We start from the raw sequence: 18,089 nt of genomic DNA on the forward strand, positions 1-18,089 counted from the left end.
AGAAGTTCAGAAACAATATACACAGTACAAGATTAAAATCAGTGAGTGTGCTGCTCTTAATCATAAAGCGTATTATTTGGTATCTGAATAGTGTGTATTCAAACACATTATGACCAATGAAGTGGCATCTTTAAGTTAGTCAATATATACTTTTAGAGACCAGTCTCACATTTATTTAAAATACTATTCCAGCCATAAGAACATTCCCATTGCTGTCTTTGTAAGAACACTCTCTTAATTAGCATCTGTTCTATACACGATTGTGGTATTGATCGTCCGAGCTGCCTGACTGGCAACATATCAGGTCTTGACAGCAAATGCTTCACAAACATAGTGTTGCAGTTCAAAAATAAATCATTCAGAATATCTTGCAGAGAGGATTTACGTCTGCTGCTAATTGTAGCATGTCTTTGAAGAGCTGATGGAATCTAAAAGTTCAAATGTAAATGAATGACTGAGACCTCTGTATTCTTCTCCCACTTTTTATTTCTCAAAATATCCTTAGCTCCTTACCTAGAAGGACATAGTAACCTGCAGTCTTTCTCAGCTTCAGTAAGGGTGCTGAGATTTTCCCCTATCCACTACAGCTGTTCTGTCGCCACATGTCTGCTCCCCTGAAATATAATATCATAATCTCTCATTTAATGCTGACAGGCCATTACAAACTATGATTTATTTAAGTACATTTTGTGTAACCAAGTAGTGTAGAGTGCGTATGTTCAAGATTTACTGAGTAACTATAAAGTATGTAAGATTTATTTTCATGGTGCCGTTGGATTCTCAGTATTTTTAAGATACCACAATAAGTGCTCTTGTACTTATTCTTGTGTGACCTGCAATAGCACCTGCCACATTTGCACACGGTTATTTTACACTCATTTTACACTATTAAGGTAATAATTGAACAATCCTCATAATACTCCTCTAATTAATCAGAATAACAAATACATTTGATTCGATTTGTTAAGCTGAAAAACACATTAGCATGAAAATGAGACATAGTTATGATTATCAGAATGTGGAGATATGAGAAGGTATGTATGCAGTCGTAGCAGATATGTATAGTACTGTATGTTCATACTTTTTATGGCCAGTTTGAATTAATTGTATTAGTTTAATGAGTATTTCAAAAGTGCAACTCAATGGCAGCAACTACTCACTGTCAATGCTGATTACTGCTTTGTCACCAATAAAACAATCTGCGTGAACAGATGCAGCCTGGTCAATATCTGAGGTATTTCAAGGTCAATGCAAAAATAGCCGTCATTGTTTATTTTGACAAACACCTCGACCTCACTGGCAACCCTTTTAGGGGGTAAGGAGGTGCAGGATCCATAAACTCAACATGGAGGGAGTTAGACACACTCCAAAATGCTAACTTCCTAGTGTCCTTGCCTCAAGCCTCTGTTTTTCTTATTTGTTTGCTGCAAACTCCCCTTGGAAGATTACTGTATTTTTAAAGTGACATGCATCCATCAAACAAAACATGTTCTTATTTCTAGTACATTTACTTTAAACTTAAATAATAGTCCTAACTACTTTTTTGAAAGTCACAGAAATAAGGTTATCTTTGGTCAAACACTAACAAAAGCATTTTATATAATATAAAGCCTAATATTTGCCTAATAATATTGTAGACACATGGTCTTTGCTTGGCTATGTATTGTTTTATACTATTTAACATTTCTCCAATAACCGCAACATTATCAAACCTCAAGTCTTGGAAGAATACTTTCCTTTGGGAATATTTAAAGATGCAGAAACTTCTACATTTAAAAGGTGTTGACATTATATTGCATTTTTCTATAGAAACAGTAATATCATGTAGTAAATGCATTTTCCTTTTTTCCCCACAAATCAAATTTAGCTTTGAATTAATTCTCACATTAAAATGCATGTGCTTTTAATTTCCCCAGCTCTGCCGGACATTTTGATTTTGAAGGATACAGTCTCTTTGCCTGACCCACCTCCCCACTACTCTGCTCTAGATTTTCAGTGAGACAAAGCTGACAACCCAAGTGAGATGGTAAGCCCATTGGGTATGCTTGGACACTGATCACAGCTTGTCGGAGATGAGAGGTAAGCATTAAAAAGTAACAGAAATCAGCCATGTGAAACATGAAAGGACTCAGAATGGTTACAAAAACAAAGCTAAAAACATCAATGTGTTGCCAGCTCCATCTGCGTTTGATCTTAGAGAATAAAGTTTAGATCAACTTGTCATTCCACAGGGCTCTGCCAATGGAAAAAGGTTTCTAAGAAAAGATTTCTGTTTTTTAAAATAGAGGTCTCCTATCTTTTCACAGAAAGTTTCTCATACAGTTACAGCAGGCAGGGATCAAATAAATACTCAGTATACAGTACTACTACTGGAAATCATTAACAGCAGTAACACATCACAAAATTAGCTTTAAAAAATGTAGATTTAAAATCAAATTGGCTTCCTCCTTAGGCAAGGTCACCTGGCTTCCCGAGAATCAATACAGTAAAATAAAAAATATGCACCTGATGATCCTTTTCTTTTTTTTCTTTTTTATATAATGTAAAAAATATTGTAAATGTGTAGTACTGTATATTGCAAAAATACCACTAGTGTTAGTAGCAAGATAATTTGTCCTAATTTTGAAGTACAACACATACTGTACGACAATAGTGTTGTTTACGGACAATTCACAGGAACAAATCTAAAGATTTCAAAATGTATTAGTGTGGCAAGGTGGTTTGCAGTGCGCAGGTGTAGAGGTGATGCAGTGCTCAAGACAATGACAAACAACAAAGCACTGGTGAAATGGAGGTTTATTTATAATCCAAAATCTGATGACAACAGTAAAGAAATGGAGGGCTGGCAATACACAACGATGTGTATTGCACAGTTCAATAAACAACGGGTTGCAGTCCCGAAATAATAGACACAGTTAAATACACACACAAAACACAGACACGGTCACAAGTCCAAAGTGAGTGCTGTAGTGCGCGTGGTGAATTACAATTTTAATCCGTGAACAATGGTGCAGTGTTGTCCGGGTTTGTGCTGGCCTTAAGCGACAGCTCCGGATCATATTAGCCGTCTAATAAATAACAAGCAGTACAATTAGACGATACAAACAAACAAAACACTCACGGTTATTTTATACTCGTCCTTCAGCATTTCTCTTAACCATAAACAAAGGAACAGATCACCTAGCCACGTCCCCTATTTGTACCTTCAGTCACGCCCCCTTGGTTAGCGAGTGCAGCCGTTTTTCCTCCAATCCGCGGTTGCCACATAGCTTTCGCTTTGGGACGATGACTTAATGTACCGCAGCTGTGCCCCCTTTCTAGATGGCCGACGTCCACCTAACTCTGGGAATTAATTGTCAGGCTATCCAGTCCAGGGTAACTCTGTTCCCTTTATACAACACCCTCACAGGTCGGGAGAGAGATTTATGACCAAGAATCATTCTGTCTCTGTCACAATTAGCATGAGTACTTCTCTATAAAGACTGAAACAAGGGGTTTTGCTACAGTTTTTTGAGGGAATATGTCAGTGTTTCAATGATATGTGCCTTTTTGCTATTGTCGCTTTTCATTATTTTCTGTTATAGTATGCAGTTCTTTGTACTGGTGTAAGTTGAACAACCCTTTCATGCAGATGCTTGTTATGAACCTAGGTCAGTGGTTCCTCTATCTGTCTGTTCAATAAAAAGCTTAAACTTTCCAATAATGTAGGTCACACAGGATTTATTTTTACATTCCTTGAGATTTCTTAGTCTTGAGGGATCAGAGTCCAATTCATAATTTTGGAAGAATAGTATTTGTCAGGAGGTAGCTAGCTGACAGACGTAGTGTAACAGCACTGGCAATTGATCTTATATAGTAATTAAATAGGACACAGTACAAGTCACACTGCCTGAGTCCACTATTGATCATTACGCTGCTATTTACAATATGCTAGAAATCAATATTTTGTTAAGTGCATTTTTTTCTTCAATTTGAAAGTCAAATATATTTTCCTGTTAACATGTTAAAGCCAATGAGATGATAAATAATGCCCTAATCAATATTTAGTATTTGATTTCTAAATCATTCTCTGTTCATCACCCTGCATTGCTTATGAGCTTTATTTACAGAATGGGAACACGATAAATTTCAATTCCCTTCTTTAAAAACAAGTTTTGACTAAGGCTGGAAGGAGAACTTACCTCAGGGTGAGGCTAATCAAGAAACATGGGTGTCTTGAGCCAGGAGTGCAAATCATTGCAGTTATTAATGTTATCCAAAAATAAATATACTTTTGAATTTAGCCCTACTTTTCAATTTATGATAAATGCATTACGTGTACAGCACAGTGAAACAAAAAATGTTTAGACACTATATACAAGGTTAGTGAAAGTGGGGAAGCAAGATATTGACAACCACAAGATACTCCTTTTCTGTTTATTCAGTCTGATAGATTGTTACTGTATGCGCCATGCTGTAATGTAAATAACACCCTTGTAATCACAATCGTCTGTTCCATTTAACTTATTGGCACATATATATGAATTTATATCTCCCTCCATTCAGTTTATCACACTAAATCTAACCCACTGCAAAGTCATCTGCCAGGGGCTTGTATTTTAGATGATATACGTTATTGCAAGCCAGCTGTCAAACAGCTGGTAGTAATATGCACTAAGATATACCTTGTGTGCCTTTCAGAGTAAATCACAGAAGTATGTGCAAATACATTTTCATTGTTCACATTCTAAGGAAACACGTAGGCTGTCTGACTGGTCTGTCTAGTATTTTTTTTTTTTTTTTTTTTAATAATTTAGTCGTTGCCAATTAGTTTTTATTATTTTCTCCCCAATTTGAAATCCCCAATTATTTTTTAGGCTCAGCTCACCGCTACCACCCCTGCGCTGACTCGAGAGGGGCGAAGATGAACACACGCTGTCCTCCGCGTGTGCCGTCAGCCGCCCGCTTCTTTACACACTGCGAACTCACCGTGCAGCCACCTCAGAGCTACAGCGTCGGAGGACAACGCAGCTCTGGGCAGCTTACAGGCAAGCCCGCAGGCGCCCGGCCAGACTACAGGGGTCGCTGCTGTGCGGTGAGCCGAGGACGACCTAACCCTCCCTCCCCCCGGGCGACGCTCGGCCAATTGAGCGCCGCCCCCTGGGAGCTCCCGTCCACGGTCGGCTGTGGAATAGCCTGGACTCGAACCGGCGACGTCCAGGCTATAGAGCGCATCCTGCACTCTAGCGAGTGCTTTTAATTGGATGCGCCACTCGGGAGCCCCGGTCTGTCTAATATTTGTACCTAATTGTGTTGTGTCACTCTGTACCCGCACAGCTGTACAATGAATGATTTAATTTATTGAAGCTCCTGCAATCAAACTGTTTGGCTTTTTACTAAAGTCTGCCCCTGACAGATTCATCTTGGTACTGATTTGCTTGCCTGATACAGTTTCTTTTTTTTCTTTTTTTGTTTCCTGGTGATGAAGAATTGTCGATACACCCAGATTAAATCACTGACTTGCACTCTAAAACAAAGACTATAATTCCTGATACCTGGCTGTTAGGGGCTGATTGTTTTAACATTTTTAGTTTTAGTTAGAACTTTTACAAGAATTGCTCAACATCAACAATATGTTACATAACCCCCACCAGCTTCTTTCCCTTGATGGACATTAATTTGGAGTTCACATTGACAGGCTGCTCATCAGTCAATGTACTTAATTAAATCACAATATGCATCCTTCCATCTCTCTATCGATTTGTGGTTAAACACAGTTCTGTGGCTCTAGTGTGCAAAACTGAAGGTTTCTCTGAATGGAAAGATTTTATAGATTATAATGTTTAAATGACTGTCTACTTTATTGTTTGATTAACTATAGGACAGGTAGTGTGCACAAAAAAAAAAATAATAATAACAAACACAAAAGAAATCTGAATACTACATAAACGTAACGTACGGCTCCCTGGGGCATTTAGTTTTTAGCTGCTAGTACTGTATATGATCCTGCCTGGCTGGGTTTTTGACTAATGAAATCTTGAATTGTTTTTTTACAGCTTTAGTAAAACTTGTTCAGTAGACATTTCAAATCAAGTGCAGTTTTACTGAAAATGAAAAATGGTGTTTAAGTCTCAAGACTAAAGCCTGAATGACAGGATAGGTCATGTTGTAGATAAGTAAGGCTACCGATATATCTTTTGTAGATGCTGTGTACAAATGGAATGAATTTAACTAACACTGGCTGGGTTTACATGCACATGGAGCTCTCCTCACGATATTCAGAGTCGTTCTTTACTAGGCAGACATTTAAATATCCCCTCCACTAAATTACTGTGAATTGAGTAATCTGCATTGGTACGGCCGACTTTTTTTCCTAAATCAGAACAGCATAGCAACATATGATTTTTATTTTTATTTGGATGAAAATATATACAAGGGGCAGCAGTGTGGAGTAGTGATAAGGGCTCTGGACTCTTGACCGGAGGGTCGTGGGTTCGATCCCAGGTGGGGGACACTGCTGCTGTACCCTTGAGCAAGGTACTTTACCTAGATTGCTCCAGTAAAAACCCAACTGTATAAATGGGTAATTGTATGTAAATATATATATATACTTTAAAAAGCACTAAAAATGAATATCACTCACAATTGACATGATCTAATAATTTCTTCATTTACTCCAGTTTCAAATCTTTTTTTTTTCCTGAGGATTAGTGGCAGTCTCAAGGGTGAGGCAATGACTCTACTGGTCATTCTTTATTTAACTGCTCTGTCATAACTCATTAGGCTCTAACATGCAGATGAAGTTAATGGATTAGACCCTACTTACATATCTCCACTCGAGGTGTCTTGTACAGCAAGTGTGTTTAATGCCCTGGTGTATATTCAGTCCAGGCTGCGTGTATCTGTGCTGAAATTCAGACTGGTATCTCTGGTATCGTGTTTCACAAACTTCTTCACAGGGTTTGAACCCTAGATGAGTGCCAAATCAATAAATCACTCATGTTTTGCATTTACAGGCTGAAGGTATACTTGGAACCCTCTGCATTTAAATACAATATCAGGATTGTACTGCAGGTAGACTAAAATCCAGTTTATAAAGCTTGTGTTATGCGACAGGCATAGGCAATGCCTTGTTAGGCAATAGCATTTAGTTTAAATAAAGTAGGTACTGCATTCAACTTTAAAGTCCAATGCCATTTTATGACAAATGTACAAAAAGCATAATGTAGTTATGTTATTGGTACATTTTTAACCTGAACATTAAATTACAGTGTAATTATGACGAAGGCCGCACTTTGTAAACCATTCTGTTCTATTTACAGGATAACCTGACGATTTACTTTTGAGAAATTAAGAGAGACCTTCAACATGAATACAGGTATGTTAACATTTAATGTATTTGCTATGTGTTTTATATTTGGTTGCTGTAGTGCTAGCATTTATTTTGAATGGAAATGCCAATGCATTGTAACACAGAGGGATATATTTTCAGCATTGTTTCAAAACTTAAATTTAACAATTGAATAATACAATCCCATGTCTCTTAACCCTCTCAAGGTTCTCATTTTGTTAGCATGAAACTTCTCCTTAAAAAAAATAGGAGTTAATTAAAAATAGAGTAAATGCTCTATTTGAATGTGTTTTACAGAACTCTTGTTAACAAGAGCTATTCAACGCCACACATAATTCAAGTAAAGCTCCAGAGGCTGATTGATTTCATGCACACTGGCTGATGAAAAGTTTGTTAATCGGAAGGCTCTTAAGTTCAGATCTTGCTTGGTGTGACTTGGATACAAATGGGACTTTTCCAAGGAAGTGATCTGGGTGATGGATTTAGTGGTTGCTTGCAGCAAAGAGAAAAGAAAGGCAACTTGGTACATATCCATGACCACTACAGTAATGCACAGTGATGCAGTTTTTGCTTAATGCACAGGAGTTCTGGAGTTTACCACATATGTAGCAGGCAAGCCAAAGGTTTAAACCAACCGTGTTATATTCAGGGAAGTAGGAATAAAGTACTGTGTTTTGTTTTGTTTTTTTGCAATTATCACAATTACTCAAATATGCATAGTCTGCTTCCAACCCTGGTCCTGGGGACCCCCTGTGTCTTCTGGTTTTCATTCCAACTAAGCTCTCAATTACTTAACTAAACCATTAATTGAACTAATCATTTGCATAATTAGACCTTTTTAATTGTTCTCAGCTCCTAAAAAGTTGCAGAGTTCAAGTTACTTATAAAATGTTATAGCTAACTTGAAATCTGCAGCTGTTTAAGAGCTGAAAACAAGTAAAGGTTGGTTTATACTTCTCTCGCAGACAAAAGCCGTACGTCAGCTGCTGACACTTCTACGGGAGTGCCAGAAGGACTGAAGCACCCCCGAGTTCGCAGACTTTTTGGCTCATATATATGTTTATGAGCAGCAAACAAGTAAAACTTTTAAAGCATAAGACGTGAGTAAAGACTGGTTTATACTAACGACTGCGACCCCATTTTTGGTCTCAGTCAGTGGTCTCCGACGGTCGGAATGACATCAAAACTCACAGGGTCGGATAATGTTGAAAAAATCCAACATTTGTCGCATGGTTGCAAGCCAGTGAAATGCGAGTTTTTGAGGAATCCATTAAACTTGCCTCTAAACTGAATGAAATTAAAACATAAATGAACCTTTGCCAAAATGAATATTGGTGCTTACATAGGCAACCATGCACAGCAACCACTTGTATAATAATAACAATAATAATGAATACAGTGTATTTTTATTTGTATTATTTTTATTCTTTTTATATATTTGAGTCACTAATAAGTTAACGTCGCTATTTATTTTCCGATTGCAATTACTTTCCCCATCAAATCAGTAACGTTGGTCCACTGTTCAATACGTCTGATCAGAGGCAGTATGGAGAACAGCTGATCAGTTTTACTCGTTTGTTGCTCATAAAAACATATATGAGCCAATTTACACATTCTCTTCATGAGACGGGCAATTTTTAAGTCGCTGGATTTTGGAGCCTGTTGGCAACCCTAAGCACAAGTCGACACGGCAGTAACGCAGACTGGCTGAAAGTATGACCGACATCTACGACCACTTTGCTGCGTCAAAAAGTCTGCGAACTCAGGGGTGCTTCAGTCCTTCTGGCGCATCCATAGAAGTGTCTGCAGCTGACGTACGGCTTTTGTCTGCGATAGAAGTATCAACCAATCTTTAGCATGCACCACTTAAAAATAACACAATAGGTACATTAGCATCTGCTGAATATGCAAAATGTATTGAAAAGAAGTGGCATGAGAGCACTAATGAGGCTAATGATATTCAGACGATATTTACTAAACTGTGCTAACCATGAAGCACACCTTAAATCGCGTGCTAGATAACACTGATGGAAAGCAGGTGTTAGGAGCCGAGATCCGACTTAAAGCTATCTGTCAGCACAAGATACAGGTATATGTATGTACGATACTATACATCCGAAACTCTGTAAATAAGATAGACTAATTTTAAAATAAATGTGTTTAAATACTAAAAGGCACATATACCAGCCGACTGCATAAAATAAAAAAGAAAGAAAAACAACTTTTGAATAGAAATGCGTCTATATACAGGTATATTATGATTAAATACAACTGTACAAACAAAATAAGTAACAAGACATTGAAAATAAATGTGTTTATGTAGCCTATAGACATAAAAAGCATGCAAAAACTTACTATGCAAACGAAAAAAAAGACCTTCATACAGACATAATTGAAACACGGTAATATAAATAAATAAAGGAAATTGGGTTTACAATCACAACAGCACCTAATATCAAAGAAGGACGTGTTCTCCTAAATCACATACCTGCAGACAGTGCTCTTCTTTTTCTCCACACGATTTGGGCACAGCTATACCATTGCATGTGTCGGCTGGCACTGGGGTCGATACCTTCTGCATACCTGCTTTTACTTCTGTACAAATAGCCTAAGGGCTGCAGACTGATCTATTCAATGATGGAAAAAAAGAATAGCCTACTATACTGTATAAGCGAAATGCTTTTTATATATACTGTACAGCCATGACGGTGTCTAGGTAGGGTTGTTTATAACATTATTTATTTTTGCGATCCTGCCTTTCAAATAGTATTTAATACATATATTTAGTAAAAGTCAAGAACTGACAACTGTGTATCTCTATCTCCTCATTTCATTAAGACGTACCTTATCTTCTGTGATAAGGCATGTCTTAATATGCTAATGATTTCCATAGCACGTGTCTTAATAAGTGGCATTCACATTAGTAAATACCAACTTATTTATAGTTTTAAGACTCATGTTACGGGATTGTGTTAACATGCGTCTTATGGCTACTTTTAAGAACCTTTAGTAAATGAGGCCCAGGACCAGGGTTGGGAAGCCCTAGCCTAGAGCATGGCTCTTACTTCTATAAATGCACTGTCTGTGGTACATGTATCTTGGAAGGCAACTACGTGAAGAGAAGTTCCTGAACTCATATAAAAGTACTCTTAACACAGAAAATAAACCATCATAAAAAGGTAAGGAGACAAAAATACTAAATGAAATTTGAAGCTACCTAATTAACAGTTACTTAGAATGAAATGTGAGACTAATTTGCATTGCATCGCTAAAACAGCTTGTTAAAGGATTACACAGTTAAGTATTCATTTTACATGCTAAACATGTTAACAGAAAAAGTTTGGCTGTTGCTGCTTCAGCAGCAATGAATACTATATGTGTGTATGTGAGATTGCTGCTGTAATAAAATAGTGTTCCAGCTTATAAATATCAAGAACAGGTGTTATACACAGGGAGTGTACCTAATTAAAAATAAAAATAATTTGATGATGCATCTGCTTGTCAAATCTGGATGTTAAGAGGCCAGTAGTATGGGGCTCACTTTTGCTTGTGAACAAAATTGTTTGGTAAAGAAGTTAAAAGTAAGATAATTACAGTGATTTTTCAACAGTAAAATACTGTTCTGGTACAGAAATGGTGTGTTAGAAAAATTAGCTGGTAAATCCAGGCACTTTTTTTAATAAAAACTGGTATACTCATGTTAACATATAGTACATGCTCTTTGGATAACCAAAAGTTTGGCAAACTTTAGACAGCTTATAAAACATGTTCAAATAAACAGTAGCTTGTTTTAAATAACCTCTAGTAATAATATTGTCTTTGTATGACATTTTTATGTGGTCTATAATTTCTGATTTACCAATGCCAACTATTTAAGGTTATAAAGAAAATGTGTCATGCATTTTCACGCTGTTTGGTAAGGTTGTGTGATGCTCCTAATGCTTTGCCTCAAATGTATTCCTTAAATATTCAGTGTTACATTTTTTCTACTTTTTGAGTTAATATTTTGATTCAATGCAGCATCAGAAATCCAGGATGCATTTGAAAAGCTGATGTATATAATACATTTGTAATGCATACACGCTCATTAATATGCTACTTAACCCTGGCATAATGCTTTGCATGTAGTAAGATTTGCAATTATACTAAGCTTTTTATATTTTAAAGCATTTTACATTTTGGAGCATGTTTGTAATTTGTGTTTTATGGAAATTCCTGCATACAAGTCCTAACAATGCATGTGCTTACCTCCTGTGTGTTGGGCATGTGTCTGTGTGGTGCTGTGCTTTCCAGATAGCGGTGGATGTGCTCGCAAACGTGCTGCCATGTCTGTCACATTAAGAGCTATGAAGAGAGTCCAGAGTTCTCCAAACCTATATATGGGTTCAGGTATTAACTCCAATCAAATAACATGCATGAATGCAAAAGAAAAATGTACATAGATTTTTTTTTTTTCAATATAAATTAAAGCTTTGTAAATAGGGTCAAAAAATACTTGGATGTATATATTTCACATTTTGTATGTGTTTCTAGTTCCATTTACTTCCTTTTCTTAAAAACAAAAAGCTCATACTGCACATCACTGTAGTAGCATTTCTGTAAACGGGAAGTTAGCTTTTTTGTATTATTTATTATTTATTTCTTAGCAGACGTCCTTATCCAGGGCGACTTACAATTGTTAGCAGATATCACATTATTTTTACATACAATACCCATTTTTACAGTTGGGTTTTTACTGGAGCAATGTAGGTAAAATACCTTGCTCAAGGGTACAGCAGCAGTGTCCCCACCAGGGATTGAACCCACAACCCTCCGGTCATGAGTCCAGAGCCCTAACCACTACTCCACACTGCTGCTACTGCTTTTTTTTTTTTTGTACAGTGCACATATTAGTTCTTTGGTTCTCATTAAAATGTATTTCCTCAAAAATAAGTTTAAACACGATCAGAGAAGAATTTTAGTGATGCAGCAAAATAATATGTACAATTTTTGAAAGCAAAGGACCCAGGTGTAATAGCTCATCTGCTTCTATTGATAAAAAGACAGCAACCATGTGTGGTTAGTATTTCTGCCTGACTATACTTCTTATCTGGAGCTTTGCTTGTTCTATTGGTCTTAAAGACCCTGACCTCTGCAAAATGAAACCACTGTTGTGTAATATGGGAATTCAGAAAAAGTTTGACTCAAAAGTTCGATCTTGTTTGAGTACTGTCTGTATATTTTGTACTTAAATATAAGATACAGTAGTTGTATTATTTTCTGTCATTCATTGTTATTTTGCAGTTTATCATAAACTTTCTTTTTTTTCTCATGGCTTCTGAGCAAATCTTGTTATCTTTTCTTCCAGTGTTTTTGTCTTGTAGCTCCTGGGTTGTCTTTGTATCAGATATCAAACCCTTTTCTTTACAAATCTGAGCATATAAACTAAGGAAACCAGTTAAGGGTAACACAAGCCCTGGACATGAATTATCATTTGAATAGTATACAGGGCCCTGTATGCTATTACTTTACTCCTTTTATATTGTGGTCCAGAATAGATACAGGATAGTGTGAAAAATAATGTTTTGCCATATTCAAATATAATCAGCTCTTCAACTGATTGACAGACTTTTTCCACACCATGTACTTCTTACTGTAGTTGCTTACCAGGGTGGCCCAGCCAGCTCAATCAGGCTGTTTTACTTCACATATTGATTGGATAGGTGTCATTAACAGTTTAAATTCAAATTTTCCTCTGCAACACAGTGTGACTGTACACAGGGAACGTCCGAAATAATGCCAGACAATATTTCAACATCAGATTTTTCAGAAACTGTTAAGGAGATGGAATTTGTGGCCAAATTCGACTTTCCCACTCAACGGTGTGTAGATGATTGTGCATGTGTTGTGTTGGAAATGCAAAACCAAATATGTCAGATCATCCTCAAAGACCTAATTCCTAAAGGAAATACATCGTTTCCAAATCTCATTTGCTAGTTTATTTGATACGTGTCCATTCTGCAAACATTCAGAATAAGCTGGAGCTGTATCTAAGACTTTGGGGACGTATATTGATATAACACAGTTCTGCTATAATTGTGGATAGGTTCCTTCATTCGTTGAAAATGAGAACAACTCCGTCTTGGTTTTTTTTTCCCCCGCACTTACACAGCACAGACGTTTTTTTTTTATTTTGTTGAATGCAACATTAATCATAACAATACATCAAAATACAACATGTGAAGGAAACATGTCCAGTGTGAAAGATGTCTACTATACAAAACGAAAGCAGGTACAAGTTCCTTATGGAAAATTAGACGGACCATGTTTGTCACACAGACTAGTGTGTTTCCACACGGAGGTAATATAGCTTATACAACACTTCAATGAGCATGCGCTGGTACGTTTCAGAGCACATGTGAGGGTACATGCGGAAGTCATGTTTTTTGGCTCAGAAGAGATGCTCAAGAACAGTGATTTTGGGCATTAGCAATGTGGCATTTTGCAGATGTTTGGGCACATACGGATTATTATACAATGACCAAATACATTCGGAACAGCAAGGTGGGATAGTTTGTGTTTTATCTTTCATGCAGTGTTGATGTACCCTTGTGTTTTGTTCAGTTCACCTACCAGTTTGTAAAATGTTGGTTGTTGGCATTCTGTACTAAAGTATCTAATATGAAACGACACACACCCATAGTTGGATCATTGTTTTGGTTATATGCAAAGAGGAAAAAGGGTAAAAAAAGGGATTTGTAAACAGTTAAAAGGGATTTGTAAACAGTTACAATGAAAATCACCTATATTTAATCTTTATATATAGTAATAGTTACTATATATAAAGATTAAATAAGTTACTTATTACCACATGGGAAATAATATTAACTAAATATTAAACAACCCTTGTTTTGTTTCATTAATGGAAATATAAGGCTATATGGTTCTATTAATCAAGGACATTGTTGACCATTTTATTTATATATTAGGTTTGAATACTACTATTGCACCAAGTACATTATAATGTTCTTGTACTGCCTTTTCGTGCTGTCATAGAATTATCCTTTTGAAACCGATGTTCTCTGATCCATAAGAACTTAAACAATCTTGCATCTATATTATGGCATGTTTGGGATAATTAATAATAAAAACAAAATAAAATTAAAAATAGCATTTTAGATTAAAAGAAAAAAAACAGATTTTCTTTAAAACATCGTGAACAAGGTTTTTTCTCTTCCTGTTCAAATCAGCAGAGATTGAAGAGCGGACCCCATCAGAGACACATTAATTACTTTTCTTGTTTAGAGCTTTTATGTCCGTTACCCACTTCTGGCAGTGTCCCAGTTTCCCACCTCTTTGCATTCCCAAGATCAGTGTTTGGAATAAACAAAGCCATTGGAATTTTCCCACAATCTCCCATCTCTGTCCATTTAATAAGCTAGCTGGAACAGTTTCACTACAGGTGAAGTAACAGATCCACTTCTCTGAATCTCACATATAACAATATATTCAACCCACCTTCCCATCCTCCACCATCCATACTCAAAATGTATGCAGTGGTACTATCTTCTTTTCTGGAGCATATGTTATTATCAGACTTGAGTTTAAATATTGGACGTGACTTTGGCATTCGTAATCTTTTCTTTTCGGTTTTAATAAGGAATTCATATAAGTGTATTCAGCATCAAATATCTATTAATATGATGGAATATGAAAACCAGGTTAAAAAAGGGCTGCCTATTAACTATTAACAACCAGCTAATAAACATGTTAATATTCATTATTTATCTATCTGTTAGTTGTTTTTTTAATATATAATAGGCCAGCTAAAACTGCAAACATCAGATAACTGTGGATTATCAATTCCCAGTTGATCATATATAAATCAAGTTTTTATTAACGGGCGTCTTAACTACAATACAGAAGAGTCAGGCTGCATTTGTGGTTATAGAGCTTTTAACTCTCAATCTCAATCCCTAACGGCAACACAACACTGCTCATTACATTAGTTTATAAAGATCTTGATGTGTAACCCTCAGCTCAAAATGAACAATGTTTGTTAACTAAAAAAGTGGCCCTTAAAATAAAACATTACTGTTTTTTTTTTGGGGGGGGGTTACATCAAAAATAATATTTTTTTTTTCATTTTTTCTTAGGTAATGACCCCCAGTCATCAGATTCAGGTAATTAAATGTAATTGAATATAATACTGCATGTAGTGTGTATTTAAGCATTCTCTGTAATAAATGGCTGTGAAAAATGGTGCCTGTACAGTACATATGATATCTACAAAAAAGGGCCAAGTTAAAGTGTTATGTGTTCATTGGTTGCCTCAGTATTGTCATTTTAATCCCTTAAACTATATTTTCTTTATACTCTGCAGACGTCTGGAGATCTTGCAGTGCTAATGACGGGCTTAGAAATGGTGATGCAAGCAGTTCATCTCTCGCAGCCAAAGGCTTCAGAAGCGTCAGGCCGAATCTACAAGACAAGAAGTCTCCAACACTGGTAAATAAAATTAAAAAGCATTTTCAACTCACATGCGATTATGATGGTTTGTGTGTCTTATACTGTACATATACACAGGTTGATTTGTGTTGCTGTATTATGTAATACAGTGAAAAATGTGAGTAATACAACATGGGAAAAATTATAACCCTATTTTTGTACCCATTTTGTAACTTGCTTTTTAACACATGATATGTGTAAATGTTAATACAATGTTACAGCTATACTGAGCTCTGTTTTATGCTGTTCTGTAAAGGCCTGTTTCAGTAAGCCCTGCTTAATGATTGAACTGTTTAACTTAAATGAAGGGACATTCAAGAGCAAAATGAATTGTCCATACCTAGGGTTGAGGTGCATTGTAAGCCATTGGATACTCCCTTAGCCCTCCTGCACCATACTATGTGGTACAGTAGAGCTCAAATAAAATCATTTTTAAACTTGAATCCTTTGATAAAAAAATAGAATTATACATATAGAAGAATATTGTTGAGTCAAACATTATAAAATGTATTGTATTAGGATACATTTTTTATAGTTATTTTTAATTGGGTATGTTTTCTTATGGCTTACATTTGTCTTAAAAGTTAAAAGCTATCAATCTTAACATATAAATTGAAGTCCATCGAAAAGATAAAAGTTTTTTTTTTTTTTTTTCCCGATACCAAGGTAAGAGAAATGTCATCACTAACACATGTTTTATTTTGTTTTCTTTGTTTCTTTCTTGATTGTGTGCTGTGTGGATCTCTATGGCTCATAAAGGCACCACCTCCACCCCCTAGGAAAGACAGCTTTCATTTGTCCCCTCTTTGCAATAAGCAAAATAAAGCACCTGCTTCTAGTTCTAGTCGTAGTCAAATGCATGAACCACCCTTTGACGTTGCCCAGTTAGATGTTCAATATTTAACAAATGAGGAGGCTATGCAAGAAGATTCCGGAAACACCAGTACCAGTACATCTTTTTCTTATAGAGAGAAGACCTCCTTTAAATCTAAGACAACAACCTCTAATTTTTCAGCAGATGGCACTAATGTCTCTCCTCAAGCCAGTAACAGCCAGACTCAAGAACGCAAAGTTTCTGCCCTCAAATTAACCTTATCAGAAGGTCAAGATGCCACTAATATTCCCAGTGCACAGCAGAAGTTTAACCACACTGCAGAAGTAAAACTTAAAGAGCACTCCTTGTCACCTCAAGATCCTAAAAGCCAGCTTGAGAGACACACAGCTTCTCTTTCCATTCAGATTACCCCAACCATTGTTCAAAACACAGAACCTGGGCCTGTGGTTGCTCAGGGGCAGTCACCAGTTCGTTCTACAGAAACCAAATGGATGACATCTACGGACGCAAGACAGACATCTTCATTCTCATCTTCAGCAAGGAGTCAAGTGGTATAAAATCCAAGTTTCCATCTTGCCATTTCACTTTCTAAACAAAGCTCCCATCGACCGAAAAAATACCTGACACCCCTACCTAACCTCCAACCTTTAACACAAACAGCTAGTAAAAGAAATTGGCTTGCTTGAACTTCTCAGAGAAATTCAGATTAACCAAAGACACAATTAACTCCAAAACAGAAGGATAATCTTTTATGGGGTTAGAAATTACACACAAACGTCAAATATGACTGCAAGACAAATAAGATAATTCAGAAAAACAAGTAAAACTAAAAGTTCCAGCATTTCTCAGGACACAAGTAAGATCAGAATTTAATCAGTGGTATACCGTTTCCAATGTTTATAGCTGGGCTAATAATTGGGAGCATCCATTATGCAGCAGTTTTCTAATTGTATATACTTTTCTAGTTGTTTTCTAATTGTATATACTGTATTCTAAGCTATTTTGTTTCTGGGTGTAGCTAATTAATTTAAATGTGTGCCTGTGGTACATCACTAAAAACAGATTAAGTTTCCATGGTTACAACAGTTAACCACAGAAGAGCTCCACCTGAAACTAAAAACTAAGCGCACTAATTTTCTGACCAGGCATTTTTTTTTATGTACAGCAATGCTTCTCATGTTGCAGTAGTTTATGTATTCAAAGCCTTTATAAAGGATTATTTTCTCCCAAATACGCAGCCATATTCCTGGTGTGCTTGTTCATTTCATCTTTAGTGCCACTGAAAAACTAACCCATTTAGATTTTTTTTCAGTAATATAAGACAGTGTACTAGTCTTATTTATTAAATGCACAGGTACCACTGCAGATCTCAGGCTTCCTTTCTTAACTGTGTAACAATGTAAACACATTATATGACTAATATGTACTGTGTCTAAT

General features: G+C 36.3%; 1 protein-coding gene across 27 annotated transcripts in view; it reads left to right on the forward strand.

Annotated features, from left to right (window-relative positions):
* LOC117409047 (sorbin and SH3 domain-containing protein 2-like) overlaps window positions 1–18,089 on the forward strand; it is a 147,875-nt gene that overhangs the window by 78,062 nt on the left and 51,724 nt on the right. For 5 of the 27 annotated variants that reach the window (XM_058997934.1, XM_058997928.1, XM_058997949.1 and 2 more), the window contains 6 exons: window positions 1,917–2,079; window positions 7,302–7,357; window positions 11,624–11,719; window positions 15,466–15,492; window positions 15,693–15,817; window positions 16,577–17,203. In XM_058997934.1, the coding sequence (XP_058853917.1) occupies window positions 7,348–7,357; window positions 11,624–11,719; window positions 15,466–15,492; window positions 15,693–15,817; window positions 16,577–17,203 (885 nt within the window). In that variant the 5' untranslated portion in view covers window positions 1,917–2,079; window positions 7,302–7,347. Of the gene's footprint in view, window positions 1–1,916; window positions 2,080–6,995; window positions 7,054–7,301; window positions 7,358–11,623; window positions 11,720–13,685; window positions 13,874–15,465; window positions 15,493–15,692; window positions 15,818–16,576; window positions 17,204–18,089 lie in introns of those variants that run through there. The other 22 variants (XM_058998010.1, XM_058998087.1, XM_058998060.1 and 19 more) reach the window with 14 other exon arrangements.

The sequence above is a fragment of the Acipenser ruthenus genome, chromosome 2 (genome assembly GCF_902713425.1).
Source record: "Acipenser ruthenus chromosome 2, fAciRut3.2 maternal haplotype, whole genome shotgun sequence".
NCBI lineage: Eukaryota > Metazoa > Chordata > Actinopteri > Acipenseriformes > Acipenseridae > Acipenser > Acipenser ruthenus.